The following is a 24,848-nucleotide window of genomic DNA, read 5'->3' on the forward strand; positions in this document are numbered from 1 at the left end:
GGCAGGTCAAACAGGAGATAGATCGTGCGGTAGCTCTTGGGCCTGTCCGGATAGGACCAGCTGTGCAAAATGTACTCTACACTGCAGCTGGGGAGCATGGTCTCACCTGGAGCCTCTGGCAGAAAACATCAGGAGAAACCCGAGGTCGACCATTAGGGTTTTGGAGCTGGGGGTATCAAAGATCAGAAGCCCACTACACCCTGACTGAAAAAGAGATACTAGCAGCATATGAGGGGGTTCGAGCCACTTCAGAAGTTGTTGGTACAGAAGCATATCTCCTCTTGGCACCGCGATTGCCCGTGCTACACTGGATGTTCAAAGGAAATATCCCCTCTACACATCATGTAACCAGCACTACATGGAGTAAGTGGGTAGCGTTGATCACACAACAGGCTCGAGTGGGGAAACCCAACTGCCCAGGAATCCTGGAAGAGATCATGGACTGGCCAGAAGGCAGAGATTTTGGAGCATTGCCTGAGGAGGTGGCTCATGACCGAGAGGCACCACCATACAATGAGTTATCAGAAGATGAAAGGCATTATGCTGTGTTTACTGACAGATCCTGTCGTGTTGTAGGAAACCATCGGAAGTGGAAAGCTGCTGTGTGGAGTCCCACACGACAAGTCACAGAAGCCACTGAAGGACAAGGTGAGTCAAGTCAGTTTGCAGAAGTGAAAGCCATCCAACTAGCCTAGAGATTGCTGAATGAGAAAAGTGGCCAGTACTCTATCTCTTTACTGACTCCTGGAGGGTGGCTAATGCCCTGTGGAGGTGGCTACAGCAGTGGAAGAAGACCAATTGGCAGCACAGGGGTAAACCCATCTGGGCTGCTGCATTGTGGCAAGACATCACTGCCTGGGTAGAAAACATCGCTCTAAAGGTACGTCATGTAGATGCTCACATGCCCAAAAGCCGCCCCACTGAAGAACATCGAAACAATGAACAGGTAGACAAGGCTGTCAAAATTGAAGTGGCTCAGGTGGACCTGGACTGGGATCGTAAGCGTGAGCTATTTGTAGCTTGATGGGCCCACGAATCATTGGGACATCAAGGGAGAGATGCAACATACAGATGGGCTCGTGATCGAGGGGTGGACCTGACCATGGAGGCCATCACACAGGTCACCCATGAATGTGAAACGTGCTGCAATCAAGCGAGCCACATGAGTAAAATCTCCCTGAAATAGAGGGTGGTGCCTGGGTTTTTCATATGGCGAGGCCTGGCAAATTGACTGTATTGGACCACTGCCAGGAATACGCCAAGAGAAACGCTACATACTCACCATGGTGGAAGCGAGTACCGGGTGGCTAGAAACATACCCTGTAAACCATGCCACTGCCCGAAACACCATCTTAGGCCTTGAAAGGCAAATTTTGTGGCATCATGGTACCCCAGAAAGAATTGAATCAGACAATGGAACTCATTTCCGAAATAACCTCGTGGACTCCTGGGCCAAGAAACACAGCATTGAGTGGGTGTATCACATCCTCTATCACCCACAAAACTCTGGAAAGACTGAGAGATATAATGGACTGTTAAAGACTATGTTGAGAACGTTGGGCAATGGGGCATGGAATCACAGAATCATAGAATCATTAAGGTTGGAAAAGACCTCTAAATCATCTAGTCCAGCTGTCAACCCAACACCTCCATGCCTACTAAACCATGTCCCGAAGTGCCACATCTACATGTTTTTTGAACTCCTCCAGGGATGCTGGAGGACCATGCTTGACCACCCTGTCAGTAAAGAAATTTTTCCTAATATCCAGCCTAAACCTCTCCTGACGCAACTTGAGGCCATTTCCTCTCATCCTATCACTTGTTCCTTGGGAGAAGAGACTGACACCCACCTCGCTACAACCTCCTTTCAGGTAGTTGTACAGAGCAATAAGGTCTCCCCTCAGCCTCCTTTTCTCCAGGCTAAACAGTCACAGTTCCCTCAGCCGATCCTCATAAGACTTGTTCTCCAGACACTTCACCAGCTTTGTTGCCCTCTTCTGGACACGCTCCAGCACCTCAATGTCTTTCTTGTAGTGAGGGGCCCAAAACCGAACAAAGTTGTCGTGGTTTAGCCACAGCCGTCACAGGATACGTTTCCAGCCATCCGGTGGCTGCTTCCACCATGGTGAGCACATAGCGCTTGCCTTGGCGGGTTTGTGGGAGTGTGATATAATCGATCTGCCAGGCCTCCCCATATTGATATTTCAGCCATCGCCCTCCATACCACAGAGGCTTTAACCGCTTGGATTGTTTAATTGCAGCGCATGTTTCACATTCATGGATAACCTGTGCAATAGTGTCCATGGTTAAGTCCACCCCTCGATCACGAGCCCATCTATATGTTGCATCTCTTCCTTGATGGCCTAAGGTGTCATGGGCCCATCGAGCTATAAATAATTCACCCTTATGTTGCCAGTCCAGATCCACTTGAGCCACTTCAATCTTAGCAGCCTGATCCACCTGCTGGTTGCTCTGATGTTCCTCAGTGGCCTGACTCTTGGGTACGTGAGCATCTACGTGACGTACTTTTACAACCAGGTTCTCTACTCGGGCAGCAATATCTTGCCACAGTGCTGCAGCCCAGATGGGTTTGCCTCTGCGCTGCCAATTGTTCTGCTTCCATTGCTGTAACCACCCCCACAGGGCATTTGCCACCATCCATGAGTCAGTATAGAGATAGAGCACTGGCCACTTTTCTCTTTCAGCAATGTCTAAAGCCAGCTGAATGGCTTTAACTTCTGCAAATTGGCTTGATTCACCATCTCCTTCAGCAGTTTCTACCACCTGTCGTATAGGACTCCATACAGCAGCCTTCCACCTCCGATGCTTTCCTACAATACGACAGGACCCATCAGTGAACAGGGCTTATTGCTTCTCATTTTCTGGTAGTTTATTGTACAGTGGGGCCTCCTCAGCACGCGTCACCTCCTCCTCTGGCGATATTCCGAAATCTTTGCCTTCCGGCCAGTCCATAATTACTTCCAAGATTCCTGGGAGACTGGGGTTTCCTATCCGACCCCGTTGTGTGATCAGTGCAACCCACTTACTCCACGTAGCATCAGTTGCATGATGTGTGGAGGGGACCCTCCCTTTGAACATCCAACCCAGCACCGGCAGTCGAGGTGCCAAGAGGAGTTGTGCTTCCGTACCAACCACTTCTGAAGCAGCTCGAACCCCTTCATGTGCTGCCAATATCTCTTTTTCAGTTGGAGTATAGAGGGCCTCGGATCCTCTGTATCCCCGACTCCAAAACCCTAGGGGTCGACCTTGATTCTCCCCTGGTGCTTTCTGCCAGAGGCTCCAGGTAGGGCCATTCTCCCCGGCTGCGGTGTAGAGCACATTTTTTACGTCTTGACCTGCCCGGACTGGCCCAAGGGCTACTGCATGAACTATCTCCCGTTTAATTTGTTCAAAGGCTTGTCCTTGCTCAGGGCCCCATTTGAAATCGTTCTTCTTCTGGGTCACTTGGTAGAGAGGGCTTACGATCAGACTGTAATTTGGAATATGCATTCTCCAAAAACCCACAACGCCTAAGAAAGCTTGTGTTTCCTTTTTGCTAGTTGGTGGAGACATGGCTGTTATTTTGTTAATCACATCCATTGGGATCTGGCGACGTCCATCTTGCCATTTTATTCCTAAAAACTGGATCTCCTGTGCAGGTCCCTTGACCTTACTGTGTTTTATGGCAAAACCGGCTTTCAGGAGGATCTGGACTATTTTCTTCCCTTTCTCAAAAACTTCGTCTGCTGTATTGCCCCACACGATGATGTCATCAATATATTGCAGATGTTCTGGAGCTTCGCCCTGTTCCAATGCAGTCTGAATCAGTCCATGGCAAATGGTAGGGCTGTGTTTCCACCCCTGGGGCAGTCGATTCCAGGTGTACTGAACGCCCCTCCAAGTGAAAGCCAACTGTGGCCTGCACTCTGCTGCCAAAGGGATTGAGAAAAACGCATTAGCAATATCAATTGTAGCATACCATTTGGCTGCTTTTGACTCCAGTTCGTATTGCAGTTCCAGCATGTCCGGCACGGCAGCACTCAGGGGCGGCGTGACTTCATTCAGGCCACGATAGTCTACTGTTAGTCTCCACTCTCCATTAGACTTTCTCACTGGCCATATAGGACTGTTAAAAGGTGAACAAGTCTTACTGATCACTCCTTGGCTCTCCAGTCGACAAATCAGCTCATGGATGGGAATCAGGGAGTCTCGGTTGGTACGATATTGCCTCCGGTGCACTGTTGTGGTAGCGATTGGCACCTGTTGTTCTTCAACCCTCAGCAACCCCACAACAGAAGGGTCCTCTGAAAGACCGGGTAAGGCAGACAGCTGTTTAATTTCTTCCGTCTCCAAGGCAGCTATACCAAAAGCCCACCGGTACCCTTTTGGGTCCTTGAAATACCCTCTCCTGAGGTAGTCTGTGCCAAGGATGCACGGAGCCTCTGGGCCAGTCACAATGGGGTGCTTTTGTCACTCATTCCCAGTTAGGCTCACTTTGGCCTCCAATAGAGTCAGTTGTTGGGATCCCCCTGTCACTCCAGAAATACAGATGGGTTCTGCCCCTATATAGCTTGATGGCATCAGGGTACACTGTGCACCGGTGTCTGCTAGAGCCTTATACTCCTGTGGGTCTGATGTGCCAGGCCATCGAATCCACACAGTCCGGTAAACCCGGTTGTCCCTTTCCTCCACCTGGCTGGAGGCAGGGCCGCCCTAATCCTGATCATAATATTCATTAACCTTTTCTTGTATATATGAGTCAGGAATTTCTTCATTAAAATCAGGAGTAAAATCAGCCCTCTTACTCTGTCTGGGGAACTGTCCACTGGAAACCGGAGCAGCAATTTTCCTGGAAGAACTCCCTTTGGTGATTGTTTTTCACAGAATCACAGAATCACAGAATCATATAGGTTGGAAAAGACCTTTAAGATCATCGAGTCCAACCATAAACCTAACACTGCCAAAACCACCACTACACCATGTCTCTAAGCACCTCATCCAAACGTCCTTTAAATACCTCCAGGGATGGCAACTCAACCACTGCCCTGGGCAGCCTGTTCCAATGCTTGATAACCCTCTCGGTGAAGAAAAATTTCCTAATTTCCTAATATCCAGTCTAAACCTCCCCTGGCGCAACTTGAGGCCATTTCCTCTTGTCCTATCACTTGTTACCTGGGAGAAGACACCGACCCCCACCTCTCTACAACCTCCTTTCAGGTAGTTGAAGAGAGCGATAAGGTCTCCCCTCAGCCTCCTTTTCTCCAGGCTAGACAGTCCCAGCTCCCTCAGCCGCTCCTCATAAGACTTCTGCTCCAGACCCTTCACCAGCTTCGTTGCCCTTCTCTGCACACGCTCCAGCACCTCAATATCCCTCTTGTAGTGGGTGGCCCAAAACTGAACACAGTATTCGAGGTGTGGCCTCACCAGTGCTGAGTACAGGGGCACGATCACTTCCGTATTCCTGCTGGCCACACTATTTCTGATACAAGCCAGGATGCCATTGGCTTTCTTGGCCACCTGGGCACACTGCTGGCTCATATTCAGGCAGCTGTCAACCAATACCCCCAGGTCCTTCTCTGCCAGGCAGCTTTCCAGCCACTCTTCCCCAAGCCTATAGCGTTGCATGGGGTTGCTGTGGCCCAAGTGCAGGACCCTGCACTTGGCCTTGTTAAACCTCATACAATTCACCCCAGCCCATTGATCCAGCCTGTCCAGGTCCCTCTGCAGAGCCTGCCTACCCTCCAGCAGATCAACACTCCCACACAACTTGGTGTCGTCTGCAAACTTACTGAGAGTACACTCGATCCCTTCGTCCAGATCATTGATAAAGATGTTAAACAGAGTTTTCCTTGCAACTCACGTACCCGTGCCTCTAGGGTTGAGGTAGGTTTTCCATCGCACTTCCTCATGTCCTCTCCGTGGTCACGCAAGTAAATCCATAGGGTGGCCCGTGGTGTGTACCCTCTATATCCTCTCTCTTGAGCAGAGGAACGCTGACTCCTAATAGCTGAGACACTGGTCTGTATAGGTAGGGAGTAGGACAAATCCTCTTTGAACTGTTTGAACTCCTGGGACAGTTCCTGCACAGCTGAGACAAAGGAGGAAGAGTTACTTTCTTCGTATTCTCGGACGTTACTAGCAGCTTCATTCACTGTTGGACTATCTCGATCTTTCCAGGTCAGTATTGCCAATGAGTTGGCACACGACGGTGGTGCGTTTCGTACCAACTTCCGCCACATGGGTCTTGTGCACTGGACCTCGTCTGGATCTATGGGTGACCGCACGTCGTTCAGGTCACCATAAATCACTTCCAGCACAGCTAATTCCCTCAGGTACTGGATACCTTTCTCCATGGTGGTCCATTTCCCGGAGCGGTATACATCATCTTCCTTGAAGGGATATCTTTCTCTTATAGCTGACAGGAGTCGCCTCCAGAGGCTGCGGGCTGGTTCCCCTTTTCCAATCGCTTTGTCAATGCCCCCTTCCCTAGAAAGGGATCCCAGCTGCTTGGCTTCCTTACCCTCTAATTCCAGGCTATTGGCCCCGCTATCCCAGCATCGGAGCAGCCAGGTGACAATGTGCTCCCCTGGATGACGGCTGAAATCTTTTCGCATATCTCGCAGCTCACTCAGGGATAGGGATCGGGTGGTTTCGGTCTCATTTACGAGTTCTTCCTCTTCCTCTTCCTCTCCCTGTGATGGCTCTGCTCCTTCATCTTCCCTTTCTAAACGAGCTGACTTTCGCTTCCAGGATTTCTTTTTATGTATAGGGGCGACTGATACTGACAGGGGTTCATTCCCTGTTTGAACCGCAATGCTTGTAACAGAGTTGTTCGGTGCAGCTGCAGCCGCAGTGCCTGTCGCAGGGGTAATCGGAGCAGCCGCAGTGCCTGTCGTTTTGTCACCAGATCCTTGAGGGTTCTGAGTAGCGTTGAACAGGGCTCGGTAGGCATGGGCCAGACCCCAGCACATTGCAGTGATTTGTATCTCCTTAGAATTGCCAGAGTCACAGCATACTTTTTCCAAATATTCTACTAATTTTTCAGGATTCTGCACTTGTTCAGGGGTGAAGTTCCAAAACACTGGAGGTGCCCACCGCCCTAGGCATTTGCCCATGCTATTCCACACACCCTGCCACTCATAGCTATCCAGCCTTGGGGCAGATCTCTGGATGATATTCTTAAATTGCTTACTAACCCTGGACAAGATCGAAACAATATTCCCAAGCAATACCAATAGAAGTATCTTAACTGTCCAAGGATGTTCAAAATACTGAAAAGTTACTGTAATGAAGGAGGAAACATTGTAGAAGAAAGTAGTGAAGGTACAATTCTGCATTTCCTCCATAAAATCCTCTCAGAGGAAGAAGTATAATTGCGAATTGTCTCCATAAGATGATACCCGACATACAGTAACGGTTTCAGTACAGCACTTAGATACCAAAATAAACCCAAGGTCACTGTTTTAATAACAAATCTCACAGGCAAAACATCACCAATTAAAGCAGAGCACAGCAAACTGCAAAAACCAACACCGATCTTTAACATGTACAGCAAAGAAATGAGCATGGTGCAGATCAGGTAAACCAATGCTAGGAACAAATGGATCAATATCACGTCCCACAACTACTAACAGATCTAAATTCCTTAATACGCTCTGGTTAATCTGTTATTATCTCAAACCCTTCGGGCCCCACGTTGGGCGCCAAAAAGGACTGTGGTGGTTTAGCCCCAGCCGGCAGCCAAGCACCACGCAGCCGCTCACTCACTTCTCCCCCCCGGGTGGGATGGTGGAGAGAATCGGAAGAGCAATAGTAAGAAAACTCATGGGTTGAGATAAGAACAGTTTAATAATTGGAACAAAATAATAGTAATAATAATTATGAATTATAAAGAGAAGGAAAAAACCAACGAGAGAGAGAGAGAGAGAGGAACAAAACCCAAGGGAGGGAAAAAAGGGGGAAAAAACATAAAAAATAAAATAATAATAAAAAAATGATACAACCGCTCACCACCCGCCGACTGACGCCTAGCCAGTCCCCGAGCAGTGATTGCTACCCCCCGGCCAACTCCCCCCAGTTTATATACTGGGCATGACATCATATGGTATGGAATAGCCCTTTGGTCAGTTTGGATCAACTATCCTGGCTGTGCCCCCTCCCATTTCTTGGGCACCTGGCAGAGCATGGGGAGCTGAAGTGGGGGAAAGTCCTTGACCAATGTAAACACCGCTTAGCGACAGCCAAAACATCAGCGTGTTATCAATGTTATTCTTATACTAAAATCCAAAGCACAGCACTATACCTGCTACTAGGAAGAAAATTAACTCTATCCCAGCCGAAACCAGGACAGACAGCCAAAAAGAGACACAAAACATTAAAAATATGTTGATATTTTGTTGTCATTTTGAAAGGTCAGGCCCAAAGTCATGCTCCCTTAGAGGTCTTATAGCTGTTTGTGCTTTTTTGATGTTTGGACCATCATGCAGACATGATAAGTAGATGAATGACTATGATAAATGTGTGTAATGAGAAAGTGATAATAATTCCAGCATCTGAAATGAGTTCTGTGTCTGTTGTCCAGATATGGAGATGCTCTACTTTTATCTTTCACAAAATCAGAGAATGGCTGAGGTTGAAAGGGACCTCTGGAGGTCATCTGGTCCAAACTGCCTGCTTAAGCAGGGCCACCTAGAGACAGTTGCCCAGGACCGTGTCCAGATGGCTTTTGCATATCTCCAAGGAGATATCTTCTCATAGGAGAGATGCTCCAGTTCCTTCATCATCTTTGTCGCCCTTTGCTGGACTCTCTCCAGTATGTCCATGTCTCTCCTGTACTGAGGAACCCAGAACTGGACACAGGACTCCAGGTGTGGCCTCACCAGTGCTGAGTAGAGGGGAAGGATCACCTCCCTCGACCTGCTGGTAATACTTTGTCTAATGCAGTCCAGGATGCCATTAGCCTTCTTTGCCACAAGGGCACATTGCTGGCTCATGTTCAACTTGGTGTCCACCAGGACTCCCAGGTTCTTTGCTGAAAAGCTGCTTCCCAGCTGGGCGTCCCCCAGCAAATACTGGTGCCTGGGGTTGTTCCTCCCCAGGTGCAGGACTTGGCACTTCTTGTTGAACTGCATGAGATTCCTGTCAGCCCATTTCTCCATCCTGTCTAGGTCCCTCTGGATGGCAGCACCACACTCTTGCCTATCAGTCACTCCTCCCAATTTCATGTTATCAGCAAAACTTCCTTAGGGTACCCTCGGCTCCATCATCCAGATCATTAATGAAGATCTTAAACAGGACTGGACCCAGGACTGACCCCTGGGGTACACTGCTAGTTACTGGCCTCCAACTAGACTTTGTGCCACTGATCACCACCCTCTGATTACCACCACCCATTCAGCCAGTTTTCAATCCACCTCACCGTCTGCTCATCCAGCTCATACATCAATAGCTTCTCTATGATGATCTTACAGGAGACAGTGGCAAAGGCCTTGCTGAAGACCAGGTGACAATATCCACTGCTCTCCCCTCATCTACCAGGCCAGTCATTTAATTGTAGAAGTTTATCAGGTTGGTCAAGCTTGAAAATGAGAAAGGGAGAGAAAGAACAGTGCACATTCATTGATCATAATATAGTCCTAAATTGTCAGTGAGAAGAAAAAGCAGTGGTGATATAATAGACCAGAATGGTGATATAATAGACCAGAAATATTAACAACGTTGTACAATGACTTGCTGAGATTTCATGGGGATATATGTGACACAAATAGTTTTAGTGTCTGTTAAACATAAATGAAGTCTGCAGATGTTGAGAAGGATGTTCAGGGAAGAAGACTAGATTATAAGGCCATTCTCCTCTTCATGTCCCTTCTATGTGTATTTAAGATGAAGAGTGTTCTTGTACTCTTTTGAGTCAGTCTGATGTTGCAGAAGATAGTTCATATATGTGGATTTGTAATTGTCATAAATTTTGTAACTTGCTTACTATCCTTTCACTTTCATCCAAAGACTCTCCTTCTCAATGTTCTTGTTTCTAGGAAATGTCTTTCAGAGCTCTTTTCTGATGATGTCTCCTTTCTCAATGTAGAAATGCAGTGTTCTTGGCTTTTGCCAGACTGTTTCTTGTTGTGGTGTTTGCAAGTTTGGAATCCAAAATTTTTCTTGTGTGCCTTATAAAAATCAATTATATCAAGAACCTCAACTTTAAATTAAGGTTCTTAAAGTTATTTAAGATAAAGGTTTTAGATTAAGACTAGGCGTGTTGCAGATACCTGTGGATCAAAACAGAGGCAGGCAAATTAAGAAATTTAAAGGTAAAATATATTAATCCCCATCGTAAGGTGTGACCAGCATACAGTGTGAGTGTGTGTGTGTGTTTATTTCCAGTGCAAGAAAGATCTATTCAGTATACTTCAAATCCTGTATTGGGTTGAAGACATTTTTAAAAAAAATTGCATTATAGCAGCACATCACATAAGAAAGTCTTTGCCTCGCTGAGCAGCTTGGAATGCACATTAAAAGCCAGCAAAGGAAACCTCATGGTTGGTGTTTACTACAGGCTGCCCAATCAAGGGGAGCCTGTTGATGAAGTGTTCTTACTTCAACTACAGGAAGCATCAAGCTCGCAGGCTCTGATCCTGCTGGGGGACTTCAATCACCCTGATATCTGCAGAAAAGTGGCACAACAAGCTGTAAGCGGTCCAGGAGACTCTTGGAGAATGTTGAGAATAATTTCTTAATCCAGGTGATAGACAGCTCCCAGATGAGATGTCAATTAGGGGAAGAATCTAAGTTTGAGAGATCTTCTTTGCTTCCCTTTTGTCAAACCATGGCTTCCTCAGCCTTAGTCCAGACAGAAATTAGGGTGGTCTCTCTGATCAGCTGCCAGTCAAAAGTTTGCTGAACAGACTTTAATTTTGGTCTATCCCCAACCGGATACATCCTTTACAACAATACAGCTGTCAGATAAACTGCATCTGATGGGTTTAGACCTGCTGAAAATTACCTTTTTTTCCTCCCCAAAGTTAGCTGTTCTCAGTGAGAGCACCGTGACTGATTTCACCCCTTGGCCCAATTAGTATGAGGACATCGGAATTGTGTGGGACAGGGAATCTGGGACATGCATTTCTTTGCCTCTTTTTTTTTTTTTATTCCTTATAAACATTCTTTTTTTAAAGGGACAAGCATTGCATTTCTCCTCATTATTTACCACCTGGTCACTGTAGCAAGACAAGGGATTTTATACTTTCTAAAATCATAACAAATAGATTAGTTCACGTAAGTTTACGCGTGGGAATGGTTCAAAGCTGTGCCAGGGAAGGTTTAGACTGGACATTAGGAAGCATTTCTTTACTGACAGGGTGGCCAAACACTGGAACAGGCTTCCTAGAGAGGTGGTCGACACCCCAAGCCTGTCAATGTTTAAGAGGCATTTGGACAATGCCCTTAATAACATGCTTTAACGTGGTCAACCCTGAATTGGTCAGGCAGTTGGACTAGATGATCATTGTAGATCCCTTCCAACTGAAATAGTCTAGTCTAGTCTATTCTGTTCTAAGTTCCTTCGCATTTAAGAAATACATTGCCATGCTTAGATATTTTATACATTATCAGGGTCACCTCCTAGACAAAGATGTCACCTCTGATCGACCTGATAACTCATTTTAGGCTTCGGACTGCAAATCTTTTTGCAGGGTTATTTAAAAAAATCTTCTCCCAGTGTCACGTGTGTCGTGGTTTAGCCCCAGTCGGCAACTAAGCACCACACAGCTGCTCGCTCACTCCCCCCACAGTGGGATGGGGGAGAGAATCAGAAGAGCAAAAGTGAGAAAACTCGAGGGTTGAGATAAAGACAGTTTAATAGGTAAAGCAAAAGCCGCGCAAAAGTGAAGCAAAGCAAAGCAAAGCAAGGAATTCATTCACTCCTTCCCATCGGCAGGCAGGTGTTCAGCCATCTCCAGGAAAGCAGGGCTCCATCATGTGTAATGGTTACTTGGGAAGACAAATGCCATCACTGAATGTCCCTCCTTCCTTCTTCTTCCCCAGCTTTATATACTGAGCATGACATCATGTGGTATGGAATAGCCCTTTGGTCAGTTTGGATCAACTATCCTGGCTGTGTCCCCTCCCAGCTTCTTCTGCACCTGGCAGAGCACGGGAAGCTGAAAAGTCCTTGACTAGTGCAGCAACAACTAAAACATCTCTGTATTATCAACACTGTTCTCAGCACAAATCCAAAACATAGCCCCATACCAGCCACTATAAAGAAAATTAACTCTATCTCAGCTGAAACCAGTCTAAACAGTCTATTCTAAACAGTCAAAAGATTTAGTTATCCAACAATTCCCAAATAACTATTGTAATCAAAATTTATGAAGTAACTTCACAAATCTATATTCTAGAGCATATAAATAAATTTCTGTGTGAATTATACAAGCTTTTTTCTTTTTTACAGTGTTAATTAACATAATTTAGGGAATACTTAGTCTCCAAATAATTAACACCAATTGTGGTGGGCTAGCCTTGGCTAACACCTTGGCTAACAGTCAAACTCCCACCCAGCAACTTGCTTACTCCTTCCTTGGGGGGGGGGGGGGGGGGGGAGGATAGGAAGAACAGGAACAAGAAAGCTCTTGGGTTGAAATAAAGACAGGGAGATTGCTTACCAATTACCATCGCAGGCAAACCAGACTCAACTTGAGGAAGATTAACTTAATTTATTGCCAATTAAAATAGATATTTATTAATTGATTGAGGTAGTCAGAAACAAACAAACAGAAAAACCATTAAAACAATACCTTTCCTCCCCCCTTTCCTGGGCTCAACTTCACTCCAGACTCCTCTACTGCTGAGTGGTGCAGGTGGAACAGGGGGGTGGGGGTTCTGCTCAGTATATAAGAGTTTCTCTCTGCCACTCCTTTCTTCTCACACTTTTGCTCTGCTCTGGCATGGGTTCTCCATGGGCTGCAGTTCCTTCTGGAATATACAACAGATCCATCACGAGTCCTCCACAAGCTGCAGGGAATATCTGCTCTGCCATAGAGCACCACATCCTCCTCCTTCTCTGACCTTGGTGTTCCCTCCTCCTCTCCCCGTCTGGCCTTTTCTACAGTTTCTTTTCAGAGGTACCACCAGCTTCACTGATGGGCTCAGCTTTGGCCAGTGGTGGGTCTGTTGCAGAGCTGTCTGGAACCAGCTGTGTCCAGCACAGGGGCAGCCCCTGGTCTCTTCCCACAGAGGCCACCCCTGCAGACCTGCCTGCTACCAAAACCTTGCCACTTACACCAAGTACACCTACACCAAATACACCAACTTAAATGGGGGGGGGGGGAAATCAAATACATACATTTTAGTCCCTGGAGATTACTTCATATTTTTACATCTCTTGAGCATTTTTCTTTTTGAATAGGGAGAAACAATGCCACTGTTTTTTTGTCTATATATTCCACCTGTGAACAACTATTAAGCACAAATAACATTGCTTTGTTAAACAGCTAAGTTTTTGAACCTGCTGAGTTAGCAAAGATATCCACAGCAGGGTGTTGAGAAGGGAGGCAATTAAATACCACTCAAAATAGGGTTCTTATTTTTCCATACTCTTTGTTTGGCTATTACCATCATGAGGGCCTCTACCATGTTACATGCCATAGAAAGCTACCCGACACAATCTGTAGCGCATTCTTTACCTTCCACAAGCAAACTATCAGAATCTATTAAAATTACTTTATGCTGATAGCACTAGACACAGGACAAATCACAGGCCAAGAATCAGATACCAAAGAATATGTCTCAGGGTGCTGAGGCCAGGCCTATTTGCAAGCAAATGATAGTGTGAAGCTGGCATGCTCAATGCATGACAACTGATGCACTGCAAGGGGGCTGGACTAGATGATCTCTAAAAAGATCCCTTCCAACCCAAACCATTCTATGATTCTATGTGTTGTTGCCTTCGATATAATCTCAATCTGTTATAAACGCTACTTTTAAGAACACCAGTAAATATCTAGAGAAACAAAATAAGAGTTTAATGTTTCACAAGATACATTTCTTTATTATTGTAATCACAGAAACATGATTTTGTATAGGAATGTGTAAGTGAACATTAATCAATACAATTAAATTTGTTTCAAAGATCAGGTAAACATACTACAGAATACTGTATTGTAAAGAACAAAAATATCTGCTTTCTGGCTTTACAGTGCACATTTTGGTGCAAGTATTAAGACACAATAGTGTTCAATTCAGCAACATATTGCAGAACATCATGCCACAGTCCACTTCAAAGAGGGTCATGACATGCAGCTTGTTAATAAAATGTTGTGGTATATAAAACCACCACATGTTAATTCATAAAATATACAGTGGTTTACTTGGATGATTTTGAAGTGATTTCAGTGTGGAATTTAGTTTTTATCCAGGACAAACATCCAGAGTCTCTTGTTATTTGGAATAGTCTTCTTTTAGGCGATGGATTTGGCTTCAGGTAGGAATGCCTCCCAGTATTTTATTAACTTGCAGAGAAGGAAAAAAAAAAAAAACACCTTACTTTAAGTACTGAATGTTGGAAAAGAACACACATACACCTTCCTCCTCTTGTACTGAATTTGTCTCCACTGGACAAAATAAGAACACAGATGCTTCCATTCACATTATCCATTGTCCATTCATTAATTATCCATTCACATTATTATATGATGCGAGAAAAACACAAGTAATAAATACACAAATTTGCTCATGCAAACAGAGTTATTCTTGCACACTGAGCACATTGCCACAGAATATAGTTATACAGAATTTGTTTGCACGGTGAGTTTGCTGTTCTTACCTCTAAAGGTATTTTGTTTTGGTTTTTAATTATTTTATTTTTATTAAAGAAAGCTGGAGGGTTATATTCCCAGATTGAAAAAAGGAAATATTCCAGACACTCATTTGGGAACCATGCCTACTTCTGAGTCACTGAAAGCTGTTTTACTGCTGTACAATATTCAGTTGTTGTTGTTTTTTTTTTAAAGCAGATAAGCATTTGATTATTCAAGTCTCTTCAGTAAGCCCAAGCACATATTTAATGCATTTTACTCCAATCTACAAGTAAAAGTATTACTTGAATAGACAAGACCCTCCACTCCCCCCCCCCCCCCCCCTTCCTGATGAAGCTTCTCTCTTGCTCCCCTGAATTAGGGCTATGCAAGTGAGAACAGTAATAGCTGGGAAACAGCAATCACTATGTTCTCCTGCAATATATTATAGATTAGAGTTAGTTCTCTGTGTTTTAGAAACTGCTATACTTAAACCCTGCCTTTTTTAACTAACCTAATATGGAACATATTATGTATTAACTTGTACAAAAAAATTAAAATTTCTTACCTGCTGTTGTGTTTGCACTAATGATTCTAAGTACTTGATAATAACAGTTTTAAAGTCTTTCACTCGTTCCCTCTGTTAATAAAGTAAATAATTATGGCAGATTAACCTCTTAACCAAGTTTGCTTGGAACATCAACATTATCTAAAGCAAAACTGTCATTTATTTGGACAAAGTTATACGTGCCTCAAATCTTTGCACTTCCTCACGAATGGTTTTGGAGATCTGTTCAAAATCTTTTTCCCCTTGCTGAACTTTTGTCTCCCACTGGCAAAGGAAAAACATGCAGAGATAAGACTGCATTCTCTGTTCAGTCTATCGGTATCTAAACTTTTTTTTAGTATATTAGTAATAGTCATTCAAGAGTTGAAAAGCACCTATTTGGTTTTTGACATAAAGGAAAGCTTCAGTACAATAGTTTCAAAACAATTTACAGAAAAGGATGTCATCAGATCAGTTAAAACAATATCTCTAAGGTAATGTTATCTGTATACCAAATATAAAAATATCTTAATGTTATTAATGAATATTTAGTAACCAAAAATTTAAAGATTATTTAGCAAAGAAAAAGGATCTCTAAAGCTTTATTAGCTATTTCATTTACAAACACTGCTATAAAAGGAACCTAAACCTTTAAGTTTTCTTACCTGTTCAATCAAACGTGAAAAAGTCTCAAAGAAATAGTTGCCTATACTTTCCTATTCACAGAAGAGATTATTAAATCTTCATCTATGCCTATGGTCAAGTAAATGCTTATCTTTGTCATATTTCTGCTGCAGATGACAAGCTAACGAGGATGTGTTTATTGGTCAGAACGTATGTTATTTAGGCAAGCCAAAGCACAAGCTCTCTTGCTCAGTGGGGACTGTTTTAAGAGACAGCAGGAATAAATAAAAAAAAAGTAATAAAAAATTGCAGGCAAGAGCACAGAAGGAAAATTCAGAAGAAGTGAAGCTGCTTGTAGGGTTTTGCCATACTGGGAACAAGGCATTAATATCAATACTACAAAACACTTGGTCACGTTTATCCTTATTTTATGTCAAAAGACATCCAGCTACCCAATTAAGAAATTTTACCTTAATATTACCTTATCATTACTAGACTTTCCATATAAGACTTACTAAGACTTACTCATAAAAGACTTACTAGACTTTTATGCAACTATTATATTGCTAAATTTAAACCATCTGTGTAAGTATATTATGAAAAAAGCTATCATCCTGACACTTCAGACATATGCATGCTAACAGACATTCTAAAAATGCAACTGTATCTGTTAATCTCAACATATTAACTGAATTATGGGAGCCAACAGATCTGGTAACAGTTATCTTCCTCAGAAAAAAGCAGCCAGGAAGCAACATACACCAATATAGTATATTCCTGCTAGCAATCTAGTGGTGCTATTTAATCACAAGAGCATTTTGTGGTGCAGTGTCATCTTACTGTTGCAATATGTAATGAACATCTATTCAAATAAATATCTTGAGATATTTATGTTTTTAGTCTGTATTTATTCAAAGTTCTCTTATTGTCTTTTCAGATGTACACTTATGGAGCTATGCAATAAGTTATAACAGGATGTGCTTCAGGGAAACACTAATACGTGCACAGCCTAGAGAGTTAGCTAATAACTAAAACAATATAAAATTCAGTCCAGGAAAAGAAGGATTAAGACTGCTTTGAAATAACTTGTGCCTTCCTATTACAGCAGCTTAGAGGTGCCTAAGACTTCAGAGAAAGCCATCTCACATCCCAGTTTCATCATATCCAAACACCAGGGTTTGTGGGAATTAGCACTGGATAAGTTTTACATCTTACGGTTTCTGACAAGGAAAAGTCTTCCCCTTGTTTAATATGGTGTTTTGAGGACTACTCTTTTACTTTTTATCTGCACAAAGGAACTGAGTCACAGATGAAGCTCAAGCTGCACAGGCTTCCACTTTTCAATATCTGTCAAAAGGACTACTATTAAAGAATTCAGCCACTCTGAATACATTTCAGTGGAAGCAATAATTTTCTACCAGCATATTCAAATTCTGGATTTACTAACAACCTTCTCTAAACACATGATAAAGTAGGAAAAAGAAATCCTTCAGGAACATCATCATTAATTCTTCTTATATTAAGAATGAGAAAGGGTCATTGAGTATTTCTTACTACTCCAAACACTCAGGAATTAGTTTTGCCAATGAGTTCCAGCTCACTTGTTGCATGGTGGATGGATGACATCAAGAGAGACAACCAGCAAGAATATGGTCATAAAAGAGTGACTTTTTTTTCCCCAGTCAACAAGGGCCTTTTTAAATAAAAAAAGAAAGCCACATTAATGAGCAACTTCAACACTGTACGTAAAATATATTGAGGTGGAGAAAGAACAAAGCAGCTTGGGTTAGTGACCAATGAGGCAGCCAAACAAAATAAAGTGCATAAGAGACTGAAATCTGCAATGATGTTCTCCATTATTTCATGAGAAAATAGCAGTGCATAACTAGAATGCATTAATGTTAAATAATTAAGCTGTCCTACCTCTTCAATTTCCTTAGTGAAGCATGTTAGAAAAAGTGTATAATTTATGAAACTTCAACATGTTAGATTTTTACTGAAATTATAATATATGTGTGTATATATATATTTTTTTTAAAAATATAAAAGTAGATATGCTGGATCATTAAGCAAAACATGAGAACAGTTCTCCGTTAGTCTTTTTAGCTAGATTTTAGCTTTAGAAGCCAAGAGATGTTATTCTGACTACCCAAATCATCTGCAACAGTTAAAAGCATTTTTAAACTTGATCATGTTCCCCTCCTCCCATCTCCCAGACTCTGTAGAGACAGTATTCAACTACCTTACATATCTCAGAATGGGTAACAATTGTGCACATCTCATATTTTAAATAAATTCCTTTTAACAATTTCAGTAAATATGGAAAATAGCAAATGCATGATTTATAAACAAAAATTGTATAAAATAGTGCATTAATGGGGACTGAATGAATCAGTACAAAAAGTCTGACCTCCAGAATAATATAAATACTTGACAACATTACCTCTTTTATATCATCTTTAGCTTGCTGCAGTTTATCAGGTCTGTTGGCAAGTTGGAGCTTTGCTTCAGCTTCACGTTTTTTTTGTAAAGTGACCTGAGCATCTTGCCATTTCTGCCAGCATTTCATTCGATGATCAAACACACCCTGTAAGTATGGGCATTTATTAAGCAATTGCAATCGTTAAAGCTATCTAAATTCCTATTAGAAAAAGATATTTCTGGATAAAACTGGAACAAGTGTACTCAAAAGAAACTTCACTGTGTCTTGGATTTCATTTGACAGCACGCTTGCACAGCTAAATACCACCTAAAAATAACAGAGGGCATTCAAGAAGCCTCTTTAGAGCAGACACCTTGGTGCTCCAAATAATTTTGTGTTCCTTGTCCCATCACAATACCACCAAAGTGACCACTGCAAAGTGCTATATTACACAAATACTTCTCTAAATACAGATTCTAGCAAACTTTTTCATTGACTATATGCATAACTGGCAGTACATTTTTGTTAGCAATGGATGGAGGTAGTAGAATTAAAGTATACATTTTTAATATAATATGCATTCTATATAATATATAGAACAATAACACATAGACTATAACTATATATTATGTATAAATATATAAAAATATATAAAAATATATTCCCAACAGCCTGACAAGTTCAAAGATATTTCTGGATAAAATTCTTAGACACCCCTGTGATGGGCTGACCCTTGGCTGGCTGCCAGACCCCCACCCACAGCTGCTCTCTCATTCCCCCTCCTCAACAGGACAGGGGGAGAAAATAAGATTAAAAAAAGCTCATGGGTCAGGATAAAGACAGGGAGATCACTTACCAATTACCATCACAGGCAAAACTGACTCAGCTTGGGGAAGATTATTTTATTGACAATTAAAAACAGAGTAGAATGGTGGGAAACAAAGACAAAAACTAAAACACCTTCCCCTCCACTCACCCCTTCTTCCCAGGCTCAACTTCACTCCTTCATTCCCAACTCCTTTACCTCCCCCCTGCCTGAGCAGCACAGGAGGGATGGGAGGGGGGGGTGCAGTCAGTTCATAACAGTTCCTCTCTGCCACTCCTTCCTCCTCACACTTTTCCCCTGCTCCAGCATGAGTCCTTCCCCCAGGCTGCAGTCCTTCAAGAACTGCTCCTGCATGGGCTCCTCTCCACAGGCCACAGTTCCTGTCAGGAACCTGCTCCCATGTGGGCTCTCCAGGACTGCAGCTTCCTTCAGGGCATATCCACTTGCTCGGGTGTGGTCCTCTCCACAGGGAAATACCTGTTCCAGCACCTGGAGCGACTCCTCCCCCTCCTTCTTCTCTGACCTTGGTGACTGCAGGATTGTTTCTTATACTTCCCCCCTCACACACACACACTCTGCTGAGCAGCAATTGTCCTTTCTTAAATATGTTTTCACAGAGGTACCACCAGCTTTGCTGATTGGCTCAGCTTTGACCAGAGGTGGGTCCATTGGGGAGCTGTCTGGAACCAGCTGTGTCTGGCACAGGGCAGCCCCTGGCCTCTCGTCACAGAGGCCACCCCTGCACCCCCCCCCCCCCCCCCCCCCCAAAAAAACCTTGCCACATAAACCCAATACAACCCCTCCCCATGTCAAAACCTAATCATGCTGTACACCAAAATTGAATACTTTCTTTAATGAGATGTAGATCCACAAGTGATATTTGTTGCTTATTTACTGAAACTACTGGTTATCTAATATGGCCAAATTATGTTCTTGAAAACATTTTATAAGCATACTGTAAAGATCAGTTACCTGAAAGAAACATGTACAGCATGCTAACTAGTATGGTGTCCCTAAATACTCTGCACAATTAATATTGCTCTAATTAGAAGATATTCACCATTTAGATTTTGTCTGGATCCTATTAATCCATGCCCATTTTTTGTCACAACAATTTTTTATCATGGGAATAACTGATCATGGATTCATTCATTTTACTTGATTGGAATTTCAGGCAAAAACTCAGCAAGTCTTAACTGCGTAATGAAGTGTGCATATGCATACAAACATTCATAGAATGGTTTGGGTTGGAAGGGACCTTAAAGATCATCTAGTTCCAACCCCCCTGCCATGGGCAGGGATACCTTCCACTAGATCAGGTTGCTCAAAGCCCCATCCAACCTGGACATTTACCTTAAATATACAAACTGCGAAGTGTGACCCTAAACACAATTAAGCATTTTTCCTAGCAGTACTTACTTTTACTGCAGCAATAAGACGAATGTAGTCACCAAGCAGTTCTGAGAACACATAAAAATCAGCAAAAGATTGTTCTTGGTGCAACTGATCTATCTTCTCCTCAACCTCTGCAAGCTGAGACAAAGCTCTAGATAGAGCAGTGTGGTCCTCAGAATTACCTAACATGGCAGCACTTTTAGCAAAGGCAGCTGTGTTGGCTGAAAGCTCTGAAATACAGGAGTGACATCCAGTACAATGAAGTTAATTTGTTATGTTACTCTTCAAGATAGATCAACCAAACAGACCTCTGCCCTACAGCAACCCTAACTTTACCAACTGAAAAATATAAACTATATTTCCCAAAGCTCATGATAAAATACACAAGGAGATCACAATGAAACCACGTTTAGGAGAACATAGTGCACCCAAAACTCTCCAACATCAGTAAATGATTTGCTGAGCCTGTTAGGTGATGCCTATTGTGTCTTGCAAAATACATGGAAGAAACTATCACTTCAGTATTATCCAACTGCTTAGTTCAGAAAAAGTCCAAGCCCACAAAACAAAAGTCACATCACCTATACAGCAAATTCAAGACAATCTTAACTGGTCTAGTGAAGTTGTTCCATGCAGTTGTGGGGGGGAAGAAGAAGAGGAAGAGAATTATTCAATGAGAACATCAACATCAGAGTGGAATTTGCTTCCATTATACTGTTCTATTGACTAAAGTATCTTTAACAAGACTGTGTATACTGTAATATATTGTCATGTTTTGACATGCCTTAAAAAAAAAAAAAAGGCATGTGACTGTGGCTGGCATCCATGAAGCTGAAGTTTTGAGCTTATTCATTAACAAACACTTAGGGAACTGTCTTATCAAACCTCATGTTAAGTCATCATGTACAACGTTAATTCCTATGAAGGACCTTTGAACAAAATCTCATTGTAATCCAACTTAGTTAAGGACTGAAAGCACAGGTTTGTTTATAACTGTGCTGCTTTTGCAGAATCATCAGAACACCAGAAATATTTGTAGAAGAAAAGTCTTCAGATATTTAAAACTATCACAATTTAAATACCACTCTTTTAAAAAAGCATTTATTGAAATCTAAGAGCAGGTGTCAAATCAGCAGTAATCAGATACATTCCCATTTTCATTACTTCTTAAAATACTCTTTAACCTTGAAGACATCTGATCTCAGAGACATCTGCCTCTACAGAGAATAATTCCTGGTAGAGGTATGAGAAAGCAACTTAAGACACATTCATGTACTTTTAAAAGGGCAGAGTTGAAAGGTGACCCCATACTTAAACATAATGCATCTGTGTCATTTTGCCAAAGATACTATAATTTCACTGGTCCTAATTCTACATTTTACATTCTACAGAGTAATGGTGGTTAAGTACTAACAACAATTGGACCACCTGTAACTGGCATAACATGACCAGCTGTATATATGCCAATCCTTTTCACACTATTCTAATGAGCCACACTTTCCTACTCGAATTTGAGCATTCTGACAGTGAAAGAGAGACTTATCAATGGTGCGAGGAATATTTCCCTAGAAATTTTACAAAATCAAATTGGTGGCCTACCATTCTAGCATCCGGATGGTTCTGGCTCTGTAGCACAAACGCACATAAAAGTCTTCCACCACAATGGGAAGTACTTGTACCATAGCACATCTTGCTCTCTATGCATTTCAAACCAAAAATTTAACTACTACCTTTTTACACAATCATTACCCTAAGTGTTTTGTGATTGACCCCCCAGTAAAAAGACCAACAAGATTCCATCAGTTTATGCATGTGTTGTTTCCAAGTTTAGGTATTATTGAGTTGGGAAAAGCTATCATAAATATTTCTGCTATGCTTGAAATTGTCCAAAATGCTACTGTAGATGCTTTAAAGAATTTGCAATCGGAAATTAGTTCACTTTTGCAATTAGCTATTCAAAACCGTTGGGCCATAGATTATCTTCTAGCATCACAAGGAGGTGTAATGTGTATTGTCAAACACCACTTGTTTTTATGCTAACTAATCTAAACAAATCAAATATCATATAAACATTATTCAAAGACAAGTTCATACCTTTCACCAAATAACTCGAACAACCCTTGTCAGAACATCTATCGACTGCCTGGTTTTGGCTGTGGTCTTGGCTACCTGACTTCAGAGCACAGGTCTGTCACATTTTGTTAATATTAGCTCTTATTATGGCTGTTGGAATTATGTTATTTTGTGTTATATCTTGCTTTAAATCTTTATGCATATCAGTTACTAAAAATCAATGTTAAATCAATGTTTTATACTCTCCTCCCTCCTCGGATGAACAGCCTTCGGACAACAAGCAGCCCATTATTGCCATGGAGTCCTCCTTATGACCCCATTACTAAGCTGTAGGCCATGGGCAAGAGGTGACGGTACCACCACCACTGGTGTCCTCCCCCGTGTCAGGGGGTGGGGTGTGACTGGTATCCCCCTGCTCCTGACCCCTGGTAATATGGTTAGGACATAACTAACACCATTTTATAAGGCAAACGGCCATTCTCTGTGAGCGAGCGGGTCACGTATTAGTCCCCTTTCCCCTCATTATCAGGCCCTGAAGGCCCTGTGAACCAAGTAGACAAATCAAAGAGATTTCTTCTTCCCCTCCCTGTCGGCCTCAAGATTCCTGGGTGCCAGGCCAACTACTCCCCTCCTTACCGGCCTTGAAGGTCCCAGACACCTGGCCAACCAGGTGGTGGTGATGACCCCATCACAGAACAGGGAAGCATAGCAGCACACAGAGCACTGTCTATAAAATCAAGCAGTTACAGGTCCTAAGTGGGAACTTGGACTGGAATTGCTGCTGGACAGAGACACCCATGACCTCCTGGTGGCCAGGGATGCCTCCACCGTCGTCTGCTTTCTCCGAGGATTGAGTGACTCCTATTCTTTTATATGTTTTTGAGTCTAGATTATGACTGCTATGTTGATACAGCAAGCCAAGTATTAAGATTTGACCCAATCTGCTGCAGAGGGTCCAGGTGATTAGAAACCATAAGCTAAGTGGTGCTATAAAATTCTGTACTATGCTACTTATAAAATTGTACTACACTGATTCTTCTTATAGAAATTTTGTGCTATTCTGATTATAAATTCTATGCTATACTAATCATAAAATCCCATTAAGAAAAATAAAGCTTTAACTGTAACTACAACTTAGTGCTGTCATCATTCTGCCAAGGATCCCTAAAAGAACCTGTCTGTCCCCTTGGTGTTGGGTGACACCATGGGATCTAGATACATTTATAGATGTCCACTGTAGTGTATTGCTTGCTAGTTATGGTATTAAATCTCTCCAAGAAAAAAAATCATGCTAAACAATATAGTAACTTTCAAGTTCAACAGAAGGAATGATATATATTCTGGATAAAATTAAGATTAAAACCAGATATACCAGAAATGCTAGAGCAGTTTAAACTAAAAGGTAGAGTTAGAAGACTTTTGCATTAAAATTTACTGTAAAACTAACTATTTGTTAGTTAAGAGCTCTGACATACTAAGTTCCTGTTTCATTAACATTCTCTAAAGCTCTAAGCACTTAAGCTCATGCAGTCACATAAAAGTAAAATTACCTTTTCTGTGGCAGACTAACGCTTCAACACTGGTATGAAGTTTCCTAAGTTGCTGATCCAGATTCTCAAATTGCTGCTGTTTTTCTTCAAACCACTGACAAAAGAGGAAAGAGTCTACCATTATAATTTAGATTACCAACAGCATTTCTTGTTTTAAAGCAGCAAATTATCCATTTATTGCTGGGATGGTCAACTGATACAGCTAAGAAACCAAGCCAATAAGCAAATTACTATCTCATTTTCTACTTCTACAGCTTTAAAATGCAACTGTTGAGCCTCATTAATTTGACTCATTATTCAAGTAAAAAAAAAATAATCAGCTCTTACTGCATCCGATTCATTCATCTTGATTGTCATTTTGTTGACAGCATCAGCAGCCTTGTTTACCATCCTCAATATTCCTGCTCCACTCAGAGCCTGGGTGTTAACTGCTCTCGGCAGCTGGAAATGAATGACAAATAAGGGCAAACAGACTGGTTAAAAGGCTGGAGGTTTAACTGGGTACAAGGGGGAAAGAAAAGGGTAGACTGTTTTCTTTACTCCTATGTGTTACGATATAGTGGAATCTAATTTATCAGTTTTACTATTTTTACATTCTCAGAAGAAAACTTAACAATAT

General features: G+C 42.4%; 1 protein-coding gene across 2 annotated transcripts in view; it reads right to left on the bottom strand.

Moving 5' to 3' along the window:
• Positions 1–13,998: 13,998 nt before the first annotated feature.
• Positions 13,999–24,848, bottom strand: part of LOC142403052 (sorting nexin-2-like) — a 40,647-nt gene continuing 29,797 nt past the window's right edge. The window contains exons 9-15 of one of the 2 annotated variants that reach the window (XM_075489190.1): positions 24,557–24,670; positions 24,230–24,323; positions 20,631–20,671; positions 18,407–18,550; positions 15,544–15,624; positions 15,361–15,432; positions 13,999–14,507 (exon numbers count right to left, since the gene is read on the bottom strand). In XM_075489190.1, the coding sequence (XP_075345305.1) occupies positions 14,457–14,507; positions 15,361–15,432; positions 15,544–15,624; positions 18,407–18,550; positions 20,631–20,671; positions 24,230–24,323; positions 24,557–24,670 (597 nt within the window). In that variant the 3' untranslated portion in view covers positions 13,999–14,456. Of the gene's footprint in view, positions 14,508–15,360; positions 15,433–15,543; positions 15,625–18,406; positions 18,551–20,630; positions 20,837–24,229; positions 24,324–24,556; positions 24,671–24,848 lie in introns of both variants that reach the window. The other variant, XM_075489189.1, reaches the window with a different exon arrangement.

The sequence above is a fragment of the Mycteria americana genome, assembly GCF_035582795.1.
Source record: "Mycteria americana isolate JAX WOST 10 ecotype Jacksonville Zoo and Gardens chromosome W unlocalized genomic scaffold, USCA_MyAme_1.0 Scaffold_32, whole genome shotgun sequence".
In the NCBI taxonomy this organism is placed as follows: Eukaryota; Metazoa; Chordata; class Aves; order Ciconiiformes; family Ciconiidae; genus Mycteria; species Mycteria americana.